At 41.9% G+C, this 16083-nt stretch overlaps 1 protein-coding gene across 1 annotated transcript; it reads right to left on the bottom strand.

Annotated features, from left to right (window-relative positions):
• Positions 1 to 1348: 1348 nt before the first annotated feature.
• LOC311137241 (vascular cell adhesion protein 1-like) lies at positions 1349 to 14753 on the bottom strand. Its single transcript, XM_084171624.1, has 10 exons — positions 14483 to 14753; positions 13831 to 14106; positions 10539 to 10829; positions 9500 to 9760; positions 9035 to 9310; positions 7675 to 7944; positions 6412 to 6723; positions 5765 to 6040; positions 3108 to 3368; positions 1349 to 2715 (listed from the first exon to the last, which is right to left on the bottom strand). Exons 1-10 carry the CDS (start codon positions 14517 to 14519, stop codon positions 2555 to 2557), a joined length of 2421 nt encoding a protein of 806 aa, XP_084027750.1. The 5' UTR covers positions 14520 to 14753; the 3' UTR covers positions 1349 to 2554.
• Positions 14754 to 16083: the final 1330 nt, after the last annotated feature.

Here is a 16083-nt window from a genome sequence, read left to right as displayed (position 1 = left end):
GGAGTAACGGGAGTACCCTGCTAGCATGGGCATGCAATCGGCAAAACACAAATGCCAAAATAATTGCTACAAAACATGACCATTCATTTTTAGATCAGACAGGTGCAAAAATGCAAAAATACAGCTACAGTCTGAAACACCCTGGAAAAACACCTCAAATAGTGTCTAGCGGTGAGGTTTCCCTTCAAATGGGATAGTTATTTGAAGAACCATACAAAAATCAAGAGCTTCAAAGAACCATTATTTGTTCCACAATAATATGGAACAAATAATAGTTATTTTGATGTTTTTGGGGTGTTGGTTTGGGTGTTGAGCCTGATTTGCATATTTCACACGGTGCCTTTCGAGGGAATTTTAGAGTTAAGATTATCTATATATTGGACTGACCACTTTAACAATGCGATTAAATGTCCACAAAGGCGGAAGGCAGGCAGGAACATTCTTGCCAATGAGAGGGCAGACTCGCATGTGAACAACAGGCACAACTCTAATATAAAATAGTTTTTCTGAAAGTTGCCATGATGCCACGTGCGTCTACTTATATCAGTACATTTGTAACAAACTAAACATTACGAAACTTCTATTTGAACAAATAAGCCCCACTTAGCAAATTAGGAATTCAATTTTATGTTGACCAAATTCGACACTCTCATTGACCTCCATGCAAAAAATTCCCATTTCACGCTTCATTGTCACGCAGACAGATTTTAGGGCGGAGTCAGCCCTCTCGCTTCGCCTCTTCCTCTCTGGTACAACCCATTACTGTGTTTGCTGTGACAGAGACATGGTTGTTGCGTTCATTCATTTTCAGTCATGTGGCTTTCACCAAGTGAGATCCTAAGTGAATATGTTATCATTACATTATTTAAGACAATTCAATACATATTTCATAAGGCCTTATTTTGAGGGCCTAGTTTACCATAATACAGTGGCCTGAAACTCATGGTTTGCAGGCCACATCAGGCCAACAAGTCACATTTTGCTGGCTTGCAAAGTGATGTGTAATTCCTATTGGAATCCAGCCAGAGTGGGGATATCCAACATTTTGAATTTTTATTCACCTGTTACCTGCATTCAGAATGACTGCCACAGTTGAGAAGACTAAGATATGAGACTACATAAAGGATCTAAACTGGATTTCTAATGTGTTTTTATTTTCTTATTTAACTCTGCATCGTTGGGAAAGAGCTTGTAAGTAAGCATTTTGTGACTCGCACAAAAGCACCTGATAATTGTTGAAAAGTCCCTTGGCTTTCCCCACTGCAACTGGAGACCCCAAATCCAAAGCTCCTATATCAATGAACAGCTTTTAGTTAATAAATAAATATTTATTAATAATTCAAACACAATTCACATAAAAATAGGGCAAAACATATTCAAAGCATATAAAGTGAGAATGAACAGTCATAAACATAACAAATACATTCTATACAGGTTTTGATTTAAAAACAACAGCTTCTTTAATCACGTACCAAACTGGCTCTAATTTCCCACAGCAATAAAGTAAATGGTGTGGGACAAAAATACCCCATGCACATTGCACCCTCTCCACACATGCAAACACTTCTAGTAAGTGTCTACATTAAAGCTGGAATCCTTAATGGTGAAACTGCCACATCTGTTTGCGATATTACAACAACAAAATAAGTTAATGCAAACAAACACAGTTTTTTTCCCTCGGACATCATTGCACCCGCGATAGAACAGCAGCATATGTACTGCATTTTTTTGTTACTATGACGCTCCTCAGTTCTGCTTAGTCAACAAAACAAAAACAAAACAACGGCCGTGGGGTGGACAGTGGCGCTGTTTCCCCTACTGCAGATTCCATCTTGAAAGACCTATAAACAATTATCACAACACTGACTTTTCCTTTCGTTGGGAAACCACTGTCCTATCGCACATTTCATACTGATATAACAACTTCATTTAATTTGTACATTTCAAATGCATTGTATTAACATGTTAAACAGTGCAACTTTTTATCACAGCCAATTACAAATTGGAGGATTTTGTTTAATACATGTAACATATTGCATTCATCCAATAGTTTTGACACTTAGACATCAATGGGTTTAACAAAAGCTGCCAAGAAGTGATAAAGTGATGAAGGAGCAAATTATAGTGAGATGCATACAGTTCAATTATTACACCTTTTACTGACTTATAGCTTAGGTTTAATATAAATGGGAACCTAAGGCTCAACGGATATGCAAGTCAATGGTTCACACATACACACACATCCAGAAGACAACACATCCTTAAAGGTACTTCTTTTTTCCTCTTCTAGTAACATCCAAAAGGTCATACGGCCTTGTCCTTCAACAGAGACCTGGACACTGGACAATGGGCAAACCTCTCGTCTGTTCCCTCTCCACTCTAGGTGAGTCTGTCCCTTGGTATGCCAGGTAAGTCATTTTGCCTGAGGAAACATTTTTGCACGGCTGCACAAAACACTCACCTACGTGATACACATACAGTAAATGGTCATGTTGGTAGCACAAGTGGGGGCCATAATCTGGCTCACGGCCTGCAGGTTTTAGACTCCTCTAGTCTATTTAGAGCCGGGCTTACACTTGGCCAGCTCATAGAAGCCCTTCCTCCTGGCTCTCCTCAGGTAGTCCAGGACTAGGCCCATGGTGGTCACCATGATACCCACGCAGACAGCAGGAATGACTATCTGGTTCCAGTCCGGTGAAGTACTGGAGTGATTCTCTGGAGGCCAAGGGAAGAGGGGAAGAACAGGTAGACAGTGAAGATGAGGCAGATTGGCCAAATGTTTTGATTTTATGTTTTTACAGCTTTCGAGTCCTCTCAAATGACACCAGTGTTTGTTATTGGTGGATGGAATTTTCTTGACTTTTGCAAGCTTCACTGTTCTCAAACTACACTGTTGTTAGTTGCATCTCCGTTCTCTCCATTCCCAATTTCTCAGTTAAACATGGGGTTCAAAGTGGTTTCAAGTAACTGGTTTTATTGTGAATTATATTTTATATAATAATAACAAATATAATAATTATATTTGTGGTGAAGGGAAATAAAGAGCTCTCTTCCTGTAACTTCTAGCATGTCGAGCTAAAGAGCGAACACTGAACCACATCACTCACCTATGACGTTGATGCTGAAGATCTCGGTCTCGTAACCCAGGTCATTGGTAACATTCACCTGGTATAGGCCTGTATCGTTGGGAGTAAGGTTCACCAGCAGGAAGTTCCCATCTGGGGAGTAGAGCTCTGTGCCATTATCCAGTTTCCTTAAAACCACAGCAGGTGGGGGGAAACTAACAGAGCGACAGCAGATGGTGACATTTTGGCCCTCCTGCACCTCAGCGGATGGATATATCATGACTGTTGTGTTCCTAGGAGGTGCTGGACACAAGGCAAATAGAACACACTTCAATACTGAGGGAAGACATTTGAGACTGCCTTGAAATACCGTACGACATTTGGTCTATTGGCAGTTTGCAATGCAACATACACTATATATACAAAAGTATGTGAACACCCCTTCAAATTAATGATTCAGCTATTTCAGCCACACCCGTTGCTGACAGGTACATAAAATCGAGCACACCGCCATGCAATCTCCATAGACAAACATTGGCAGTAGAATGGCCTTACTGAAGAGCTCAGTGACTTTCAACGTGGCACCGTCATAAGATGCCACCTTTCCAACAAGTCAGTTCGTTAAATTTCTGCCCTGCTAGAGCTGTCCCGGTCAACTGTAAGTGCTGTTATTGTGAAGTGGAAACGTCTAGGAGCAACAACGGCTCAGCCGCGAAGTGGTAGGTCACACAAGCTCACAGAACGGGACTGCCGAGTGCTGAAGCGCGTAGCACGTAAAAATCGTCTGTCCTCGGTTGCAACACTCCCTACTGAGTTCCAAACTGCCTCTGGAAGCAACGTCAGCACAAGAACTGTTCGTCTGGAGCTTCATGAAATGGAGCCAAGCAGCTGCACATAAGCCTAAGATCACCATGCGCAAAGCCAAGCATCGGCTGGAGTGGTGTAAAGCTCGCCGCTGTGGACTCTGGAGCAGTGGAAACGCGTTCTCTGGCGTGATGAATCCCGCTTCACCATCTGGCAGTCCGACGGACAAATCTGGGTTTGGCGGATGCCAGGAGAACGCTACCTGCCCCAATGCATAGTGCCAACTGTAAAGTGTGGTGGAGGAGGAATAATGGTCTGGGGCTGTTTTTCATGGTTCGGGCTAGGCCCCTTAGTTCCAGTGAAGGGAAAACTTAACACTACAGCATACAATGACATTCTAGACGATTCTGTGGTTCCAACTTTGTGGCAACAGTTTGGGGAAGGCTCTTTCCTGTTTCAGCATTACATTGCCCCCGTGCACAAAGCGAGGTCCACACAGAAATGGTTTGTCGAGATCGGTGTGGAAGAACTTGACTGGCCTGCACAGAGCCCTGACCTCAACCCTATCGAACACCTTTGGGATGAATTGGAACGCCGACTGTGAGCCAGGCCTAATCGCCCAACATCACTGCCTGACCTCACTAATGCTCTTGTGGCTGAATGGAAGCAAGTCCCCGCAGCAATGTTCCAACATCTAGTGGAAAGCCTTCCCAGAAGAATAGACGCTGTTACAGCAGCAAAGGGGGGTCCAACTCCATATTAATGCCCATGATTTTGGAATGAGATGTTCGACGAGCAGGTGTCCACATACTTTTGTTCATGTGTACCATTACCGTCCGTTATATTGTTGATTACTGAGCAAAATGTGTGGAACTACTGACAACAATGAGTGAAATATCAATGAGACATATCCTATAGAACTCATTATCTAGAATTACTTTTGTCATTTCATGTTGTTGAGTTCCTGTGCAATGTTAAGTGTGGTATAAGTGTGATATTCTATTTTGGTACAGTGTGACAACAGCTCAGCCAATGACTGGCTTATAGAGCATGTTCTTAGATACTGACAGCTGCCCAGTGGTGGAAAAAGTACTCAATTGTCATACTTGAGTATGATACCTTAATAGAAAATTACTCAAGTAAAAGTGAAAGTCACCCAGTACAATACTATTTGAGTAAAAGTCTAAAAGTATTTGGTTTTAAATATACTTAAGTATCAAAAGTAAAAGTACATGTATGAATAATTTCAAATTCCTTATATTACGCAAACCCGACGGCACAATTTTATTATTACTTCTTTTTTTTTACGGATAGCCAGGGGCACACTCCAACACTCAGACATAATTTACAAACAAAGCATTTGTGTTTAGTGAGTCCATCAGATCAGAGGCAGTAGGAATGACCAGGGATGTTCTCTTGAGAAGTGTGTGAATTGGACAATCAAAATGTATGGAGTTAAATATAAAAAAATATAAAAATCACCTTTATTTAACCAGGTAAGCCAGTTGAGAACAAGTTCTCATTTACAACTGCGACCTGGCCAAGATAAAGCAAAGTATAAAGTACATTATTTTCTTTAGAAATGTAATGAAGTAAAAGTAAAAGTTGGCAAAAAGATAAATAGTAAAGTACAGATACCCCCCCAAAAATACTTAAGTAATACTTTAAAGTATTTTTACTTAAGTACTTTACACCACTGCAGCTGCCACATGACAATGGAAAGGCCACACTCCAACAAACGAGAGCAAATACAAGACTGTAAACAAGAAGCGAAAAACCAGTAACTTCATTGAAGAAGCAAAAAAAAAACAGGGTTAGGGAAAGTTTACTGTTGTTGCCTGGGAGAAGAATAAAGAGATAATGAGGTGTGTGCTTGCCTGAAGCCTGGCACCCACCTTTAACTGTAATGTGTGTGTTAGCTCTCTGGCTGCCGTGCTCATTGAAGGCCTCGCACTGGTAGAGAGCAGAGTCTGCTAGCAGGGCAGAGGAGAGGGTGAAGGAGGTGGAAGAGCCGTTGCTAGACTGGAGTTCTACATCCTGGTCCTCAGAGAGTCTCCTCAGCACCATACGTCCCACCGGAGCTCCGTCTGACAGGCAGGACACCGACACGCTCTCCCCTTCCTTTACCTCACTGGCTGGGCTCACTTTGATGGTGGTTCCCCTGGGGGCATCTGCACAGCAAACATCCGACTTAGTTTAGGTTTATAAACACAGACATAGGTTATAAGGCTTCATAAACCCTCACTACACAACTGCCATTCACACCTCAAGTACTGAAGTTCGGTATAACGGATTCCCTAAGTTGAAGGCACCACGGGGGTGGACACCCCAGCATAAACAAAAGTGATTCAAGCAATTAACTGTACATGGTCCTCCCTTCAGAACACAATGTGTGGAATCCGGTGAGTTATAATGCTGGGGCGGAACAAAATCCTGTACCACCTTGTGGCTCTCCAGGACCGTCACAATCCTTATCCACCCCATGGCCATAAAATAAGTTAATGATTTTATTCACACTTCAATGATCTGTAAAACCCCTTACAGTGGAGCTCCAGTCCAGTCACCGCCTGTCTCTCTCTCCCACTCTGAGGGACTTCGTCCATCTGAAGACTGACTCTGCAGGTGATCTGTCTGCCCTGGTCCTCCGGTCCAACCGAGAAAGATAGCGTTGACGTCACATTCTGGAGCTCACTGGAGTACTGACCCACCTCGGAGTGTAGCTCGATTTCCCCATCGAGCCACTGGATCTGCAGGTGACTGGCTGGGTAGACGTCGGCTACCGAACAATAAAAAGTGGCTACCCTGTGTTCCAGAAAGGGGCCAGTGTTCTCGATGATAGGGTCCGAGGGGAAAGCTGGGGGAGGAGAGAGCAATGGGTAGATGAAAATATCAATATGTGACTAAAAGAACATGAGACCAGACAGAGATGTGAGCGAGTTAGTCAGGCATGTTAAACAGTAGACCCTTTAAATATAGGTTAAAATATGAGGTGCTTGCAATGCCAGGGTTGTGGGTTCGTTTCCCACGGGGGGCCAGTATGAAAATGTATTCACTCACTAACTGATCGCTCTGGATAAGAGCGTCTGCTAAATGACTAAAATGTAAATGTGTTTCAGATCTGAATGTCGGGACCTGACACATTTCCATAAGATACCAGACTTTTAAAAGACTTCCAGTAAGGGAGGCATTAATCCACACAACTTGCGAAACATCCCTCTGGATATAATCATGAGTCAAAGACCTAGAATGCAGCATCCCGTACCCCCTTCAACACAATCACTTTCACATACAGGAAATATGAAATGTCTTCACTTCAGTGACCCTGGAGTGCTTTCATCATTCATCACTTCTTGGTGATCTCTCTCCCACATTGAACCAGACTACTGATCCCAGTGCATTCCCACAAAAGCAAACTGGACCTCTGCCCATGTTGTGCAGGAGAGCAGCAGAGTGATCATTCAAGCTTGACTATTCTTCTAACCTCCTACAAAGGGTCACTGTACTCTTTTCAAGTCAGTGAAGTGACCCTAAGCATTACCCAAAACTGAGCAAAACAGTTACTATATCAACATAAACCTGTAGAATTTAATGTGCCAGGCCCTGGTACCACTGAACAAGTGTAAGGCAAATAACACACAACCCCAACTAACTTTGTTTTCAACTGGACATTTCCAAATAAGCTTGAATTCATTATATCAATCTGGCATTGGACTCCTGTAAAAAGGTGGCTGATGCATAGCACGTTTCAAAGCAAATACAGTGAACTAAACCAAGCCGTCTTTCTGATGATGTATAGTATACTCACAGAAGACCTTGACCTCAGTGTGCTTGGCCTTGATGACAGAGCCACACTTGGCCTCACAGGTGTAGGCTTGCTCGTTGGCCAGCCCAAGTGGGCCCAGGTGGAGCTGGGAGAGGGAGTCCTGGGTGTGTGCACGGCTATCGACGGGCATGTCCAGCATGCTCCTCCAGTGGAAGGCTGGCTGGGGACAGCCCGAAGCCCGGCAGGAGAGCACCAGGTTGGATCCCATCTCAGCCGTCACCCCCACATCAATCGTCACCTCCAAGGGATACGCTGAGAGAATACAACCACAGGAGAGAGGATAGATGACGTCGCCATTTCTATGCTCAGTTCAGTTGAATAGAGATCAATTCAGTTCAATTTGATTCTGTTCCATTTCGGTTAAATTCAGTTCAGTTAATTGAATTAAATTAAAACCAATCCACTATCCTGCAAGAAAAACTCTTAGCAAAATCAAATGTTTTTACATCTTAATCCACAACAGAAAAAACAAGGCAAACATTACAGTATATTAAAAAGAGTGAAGATACATCACAAAGTAAAGTTTCATCATAAAAATTATCTGAAGGGTAACACAATGAACATTTTGCCAAGTGCCTTGCTCAAGGGCACATCGGCAGATTTTTCACCTAGTCAGCTCAGGGATTCGATCAAGCGACCTTTCAGTTACTGGCCCAACGCTCTTATCATCTACTCAATCACAGTATGGGTTAACTTAACTATTACTCTGAATAGCTCCTGTACTTATCTCATCTTACCTGGAGGTGTGAAGCATATCCTCAGAGTAAAAAGAGCAGCAATCCACATTGGAGAGTCTCTCAAACGTCTGTACGCGTGTGAACAGATCATTTACTATTTCTGCTATCTGCTATGCCACTGTTCTATGGCTCTTGTACACAGAGGGGAACCTACTGGCCTGGTGACGCAACACTGTTTGCTCCACAGAGAATTTGGGGTTTCAATACGTTTAATAAGACAAATTCCCCCTTTCCGACAGGACATGCCTTTTACATACACATGACTAAGGTAACATTCTGTTCATTCTTATAGTTCAACTGAAGGACAACCACCCAGACATACTGGTTACCTTTTTGCAGAACAGTACATACTGTATTTAGGTTACACTTTACATTGAAATATATTATGCAGTTACTTGGGTATAATTACATGTAATAAACTGTAACCAAGTAACTATTTTGAAAAAATAATTTGGCCAGTTTCCATTATTAGTATCCTGCCATTGTTTCATGAACAAAGCTCCAATTACATAATTCTAATCTGGTTACTAAAGTAGTTATAGTAACTACTGCGCAAAAGCATTAAGTCTAATGTAATGTTACCCAAATGTTTTAAAAAATCTCACCTTCAACGGAGAGCAAGGCGCTGACTTTCTGACTGCCGTGTTCATTGAAGGCCTCGCACTGGTAGAGAGCAGAGTCTGCTAGCAGGGCAGAGGAGAGGGTGAAGGAGGTGGAAGAGCCGTTGCTGGACTGGAGTTCTACATCCTGGTCCTCAGAGAGTCTCCTCAGCACCATACGTCCCACCGGAGCTCCGTCTGACAGGCAGGACACCATCACGCTCTCCCCTTCCTTCACATCACTGGCTGGGCTCACTGTGATGGTGGTGTTGGTTGGGGGAGCTGCCAGAAGGGAAATCATCCAGGATAGAGAACACAAGACAAAACTTTAGCTTGCTAGTTTAGACGTTACTTAATTGAGATTTAGACAAAGCTATAAAGATTACTCCTAACTATTAAACTATCACAGAATGACACCAAACAGTAATGAATTAAAATACAAGACCAAGGAGAAATTCAAAGTTATCCTACCTTGAACAATGACATTCACGCTGGCTGTGATGTTTCCAACGGTGTTGCTTGCCACACACTCATATTGACCAGAATCCACCAGTGTAATCTCTGTAAGGACAAGCTCTTCGCTCTGCCCCACTATAACAGCCTGTCCATCTGGACCAAAGGCCTTCCACTGTGTATCTGGTCTGGGGTTCCCTTCAGCATGGCACGACAATGTGAGACTGGAGCCAACTCTCACAGCAGTCGCCTCAGATATTGACATATTCTGTGGCGCATCTGGAAAAAATTAAGAATATATTTTTGATGTGGTTGTTGACCCTTATTCATGACTCAAATTCCATTGCATTCCATTGAGACATTACTAATTGCTAAACTGCACACAGTAAGTGTATCTTTTGTATTTTAAAGATTATTTTGTTGCTGTTATGAAAGTTAAGTTCCAAATGTTTCCAAACCGTATTGTAGTTCACTGGAACCAGCTGTCCTCCATACCATCAACTGAGAACCCAAGATGGAGACCTGCTGTACACCACCTTGGGCTTCCTTGGGTTCTCGAAAGCTATCAGTCGTGAACTATGGATCAAATTCAGTCGTTGCCGAATAACTGCCTAAACCACACTGAATTTAAAGATCAGTGCTTTTAGGGACCATATTTATATTATTCATATAATGTCAACCATGCATCGATCTATCACTAGTCTACCCATCACTGTAAACTCAACAGTATTGGACACAGCAGCAACTTCCCTTTGCCTAATCTCCTATTGCATGCAGGCCGAAGAATCTGCCAGGACTTAATGGAATGTGTGAGATAATAAGCAGCATTAGTTCCAGTTTCTGTGTTTTGTCACTGGTTATTTGGACATAGGATTTGGCGAAGGTGGTGCTGGGAGGGGGGGGGGGGGGGGGGATTTCCTTTTGTGAGGGTGGAGACTTCGTTTTTGCCTGAACTCTAACACATATGAACACAGAAATTAATTGTGCTTAAGCAAGATTTTACTTCTGGGTTAACAGAGATGACCCTTTGTCTAACATTTATACTTTAGTAACTTACAAAGCACTGTGAGAGAGACAGTGGTTTCCTTGGTCTTTTCATCATCAGGCACACCATCCTGATCGTGAGAGGCTCTGCATGTGATGCTTGCCTCTTTGTCCTCTGAGGTAGGTGTGAACCTGTAGGTAGATACAACCGACTCTGCGTTTGTCTGGAGCATCCTGTCTCCTCGCAGCCACTCAAGCCGCAGGTACTCCGCGGGATAAGCGTCTGTCACCTCACATGTCAGAGTGTTGGTCTGGCCCAAGAGAAGATGGTCGTAGCCTGATATGACAGGAGCCTCTGGAAATGCTGGAATATCAAATGACAATCTTAGGGCAGCTACACATGTTTGAAATTGAAATTCATAGACCTACTTCAACATGTACATGTACCGTGCCTTCAGAAAGTATTCATACCCCTTGACTTATTCTACATTTTGTTGTGTTACAGCCCGAAATCCAAATTTCTCACCCATCTACACACAATACCCCATAATGACGAAGTGAAAACATGTTTCTAGAAAATGTTGCACATTTATTGAAAATGAAATACAGAAATATCTAATTTACTTAAGTATTCACACCCCTGAGTCAATCATTGTTGGCAGTGATTACATCAGCTTTGAGTCTTTTTTTAAGTCTCTAAGAGCTTTGCACACCTGAATTGTACAATATGTGTGCATTATAAAAATTCTTCAAGCTCTGTCAAATTGGTTGTTGATCATTGCTATTTTCAAGTCTCCATTTTCAAGTCTCAAAAATGTAACTAGGACACTCAGGAACATTCAATGTCGTCTTTGTAAGCAACTCCAGTGTATACAGTGGGGGGAAAAAGTATTTAGTCAGCCACCAATTGTGCAAGTTCTCCCACTTAAAAAGATGAGAGAGGCCTGTAATTTTCATCATAGGTACACGTCAACTATGACAGACAAAATGAGATTTTTTTTCTCCAGAAAATCACATTGTAGGATTTTTTATGAATTTATGTGCAAATTATGGTGGAAAATAAGTATTTGGTCAATAACAAAAGTTTCTCAATACTTTGTTATATACCCTTTGTTGGCAATGACACAGGTCAAACGTTTTCTGTAAGTCTTCACAAGGTTTTCACACACTGTTGCTGGTATTTTGGCCCATTCCTCCATGCAGATCTCCTCTAGAGCAGTGATGTTTTGGGGCTGTCGCTGGGCAACACGGACTTTCAACTCCCTCCAAAGATTTTCTATGGGGTTGAGATCTGGAGACTGGCTAGGCCACTTCAGGACCTTGAAATGCTTCTTACGAAGCCACTCCTTCGTTGCCCGGGCGGTGTGTTTGGGATCATTGTCATGCTGAAAGACCCAGCCACGTTTAATCTTCAATGCCCTTGCTGATGGAAGGAGGTTTTCACTCAAAATCTCACGATACATGGCCCCATTCATTCTTTCCTTTACACGGATCAGTCGTCCTGGTCCCTTTGCAGAAAAACAGCCCCAAAGCATGATGTTTCCACCCCCATGCTTCACAGTAGGTATGGTGTTCTTTGGATGCAACTCAGCATTCTTTGTCCTCCAAACACAACGAGTTGAGTTTTTACCAAAAAGTTTATATTTTGGTTTCATCTGACCATATGACATTCTCCCAATCCTCTTCTGGATGATCCAAATGCACCCTAGCAAACTTCAGACGGGCCTGGACATGTACTGGCTTAAGCAGTGGGACACGTCTGGCACTGCAGGATTTGAGTCCCTGGCGGCGTAGTGTGTTACTGATGGTAGGCTTTGTTACTTTGGTCCCAGCTCTCTGCAGGTCATTCACTAGGTCCCCCTGTGTGGTTCTGGGATTTTTGCTCACTGTTCTTGTGATCATTTTGACCCCACGGGGTGAGATCTTGCGTGGAGCCCCAGATCGAGGGAGATTATCAGTGGTCTTGTATGTCTTCCATTTCCTAATAATTGCTCCCACAGTTGATTTCTTCAAACCAAGCTGCTTACCTATTGCAGATTCAGTCTTCCCAGCCTGGTGCAGGTCTACAATTTTGTTTCTGGTGTCCTTTGACAGCTCTTTGGTCTTGGCCATAGTGGAGTTTGGAGTGTGACTGTTTGAGGTTGTGGACAGGTGTCTTATATACTGATAACAAGTTCAAACAGGTGCCATTAATACAGGTAACGAGTGGAGGACAGAGGAGCCTCTTAAAGAAGAAGTTACAGGTCTGTGAGAGCCAGAAATCTTGCTTGTTTGTAGGTGACCAAATACTTATTTTCCACCATAATTTGCAAATAAATTCATTAAAAATCCTACAATGTGATTTTCTGGATTTCTTTTCCTCAATTTGTCTGTCATAGTTGACGTGTACCTATGATGAAAATTACAGGCCTCTCTCATCTTTTTAAGTGGGAGAACTTGCACAATTGGTGGCTGACTAAATACTTTTTTCCCCCCACTGTATTTGGCCTTGTGCTTTATGTTATTGTCCTACTGAAAGGTGAATTTGTCTCCCAGTATCTGTTGGAAAGCAGACTGAACTAGGTTTTCCTCTAGGATTTTGCTTGTGCTTAACTCTATTCCGTTTCTTTGTATTCATAAAAATTCCCTAGTCCTTGCCGATGACAAGCATACCCATAACATGATGCAGCCACCACCCTGCTTGAAAATATTAAGAGTGGTACTCAGTGTTGTGTTGGATTTGCCCCAAACGTAATGCTTTGTATTCAATAAACAAAGTACATTTCTTTGCCACAGTTTTTGCAGTTTTGGAATATTTTTAGTCTGTACAGGTTTCCTTCTCCTTCCGTCATTTAGGTATGTATTGTGGAGTAACTACAATGTTGATGCATCCTCGGTTTTCTCCTATCACAGCCATTAAACTCTGTAACTGTTTTTATGGGGTATTGTGTGTAGGCCAGTGACACAACATTTCTCAATTTAATCCGTTTTAAATTCAGGCTGTAACACAACAAAATGAATTAAGTTACATACTGCTAACTTTATAATAATAATAATAATAATAATAATAATAATAATAACATGCCAATTAGCAGACGCTTTTATCCAAAGCGACTTACAGTCATGCGTGCATACATTTTTTTTGTATACATACTTTATAATGCGTTGCTTGATTATTAAAGTATTAATAAACCATTTATTAATTTCATTCATATTTCATTTATAAGCATTTATAAGCATTTATATGTATGAAAAGCATTACAATTCATAAGCATTCATAATATTGATAATAATCATTGACAACCTTATAAGCATTCATATGCATTTTATATTGGCTTATTACAATGGTTTATGATGGCTTACTGAATCAAGTTTAATGGACTTACAGTACACTTTGACAACCACACGCTGTTGTTTCGTCAATGCTCCGCAACTGACTTTGCAGAGAAGTGTTTCATCATGTACTGTCATCACAGGGTCAAAGTCCGCCACGGATTCTGACCCTGAGGTGTGTATTTTAGCAAACATGGGTTTATCCCCCAGCAAAGCCCAGGAGATAGTAACCTTTTCGTTACAATCCTTCACGGAGCATCGCAGTTGCTGCCTATCACCAACTCTGAAAAAAGCACTCTTTGGTTTTAGCTCCACGTGAAATGCAAAGGCTGAAATAAAAAAATAAGAATGAATTAGAATTCACATTCATAATCAATAACACATAACGGTAAGTATTTCACCATTATAAAGTTGTCTAGGGAATGTTGAGGTCATGACAGTTTTTTATTCCGTCTCTATTATTGGTTATAATGTAGGCCTATTAGTAAATTATAATATTTAGCCTAATATGGCTGCATTTAAATATGTACATATCATTAAGTACAATACTGACATTTTCTGATTAGTTCAAATCGCAAGCCTACCCATAATCTATTAAAATGCATGAAACACAGTAGGCTCCCTACAGTATATAGACTGAAGACAAGTCACATTGATTGTAAAGTATTAATCTGTTGGCATGATAGAAATATAATCACAGCTTACCTGTTACTGGTAGTATCACTATCCATAACAGAGACATTGAGCTAGACTGTAAATGTCCTTAGTCCTCCTTTGTTATGCTGTGGATGTTGTGTCTGGTCTGCCCAGTGTCCAGAACCAGAGCCTGTGGATCTATCACTTGTAATAGGGTGGATAGCAACAGGGGGGAAATAGATATTTAAAACACCCCCTTAAAATACCAAGTACGTAATGGATGAATTCCTCCACTCCTTGAGTGGCCTCTAGTCTCGGACTCTGTCTCTCTCTCTCTTCTTTCTTTCCCTCTCTCCCTTTGTCTGGTTTGGTTGTGAATCACAACCCCCTCTGCTGGTTTAAATGGAACTCAAAATGGTTTCCTTTAAAACGTGAATAAATTATATTTTAGCTGAGGAGCAATATATTTGGGATCCCTCAAATTCACAGACATGATATGTTAACTAACATAGACATGTTCCATACATAAACTATATGGATGTATTTTATCTGTCTGGTTGCCTGATTGTCTGTCTGTCATGTATACAACATATATTTTGCAAAAGTAAGTCGCTATTAACATAAATATGTGTAGGCTATCTCTGTGGGTTACCACCTAAATGTAGCATTAAGTATACCCCTAGCAATATCAATATAATTTATTTCTAGGACCACACCAATGCATCTGAGGACATAGACATCCATGTGATAAGAGCAGTCTGATTTACAGACTGTAGTATTCTCCCACATACAGTGCATTAGGAAAGTATTCAGACCCCTTGACTTTTTCCACATTTTGTTACGTTACAGCCTTATTCTAAAATTGAATCCATTGTTTTTCCCCCTCATCAATCTACACACAATACCCCATAATGACCAAGCAAAAACAGGTTTTTAGACATTTTTGCAAATATATATTTTAAAAAACAGAAATATCACATTTACATAAGTATTCAGACTCTTTACTCAGTACTTTGTTGAAGCAACTTTGGCAGCGATTACAGCCTCAAGTCTTCTTGGGTATGACGCTACAAGCTTGGCACACCTGTATTAGGGGAGTTTCTCCCATTCTTCTCTACAGATCCTCTCAAGCTCTGTCAGGTTGGATGGGGAGCGTCACTGCACAGCTTTTTTTCAGGTCTCTCCAGAGATGTTCGATCGGGTTCAAGTCTGAGCTCTGGCTGGGCCACTCAAGGACATTCAGAGACTTGTCCCGAAGCCACTCCTGCGATGTCTTGGCTGTGTGCTTTGGGTCGATGTCCTGGTGGATGGTGAACCTTCGCCCCAGTCTGAGGTCCTGAGCGCTCTGGAGTAGGTTTTAAATCAAGGATCTCTCTGTACTTTGCTCCGTTCATCTTTCCCTCAAACCTGACTAGTCTCCCAGTCCCTGCCGCTAAAAAACATACCCACAGCATGATGCTGCCACCACCATGCTTCACCGTAGGGATGGTGCCAGGTTTCCTCCAGACGTGACGCTTGGTATTCAGGCCAAAGAGTTCAATCTTGGTTTCATTAGAACAGAGAATCTTGTTGCTCATGGTCTAAGAGTCCTTTAGGTGCCTTTTGGCAAACTCCAAGCGGGCTGTCATGTGCCTTTTACTGAGGAGTAGCTTCTGTCTGGCCACTCTACC

This window comes from Coregonus lavaretus, assembly GCF_964263955.1.
Source record: "Coregonus lavaretus genome assembly, chromosome: 11".
NCBI classification, from domain to species: Eukaryota; Metazoa; Chordata; class Actinopteri; order Salmoniformes; family Salmonidae; genus Coregonus; species Coregonus lavaretus.
The sequence above is the reverse complement of the archived record's forward strand: the minus strand, read 5'-3'. Positions and strand labels throughout refer to the sequence as shown.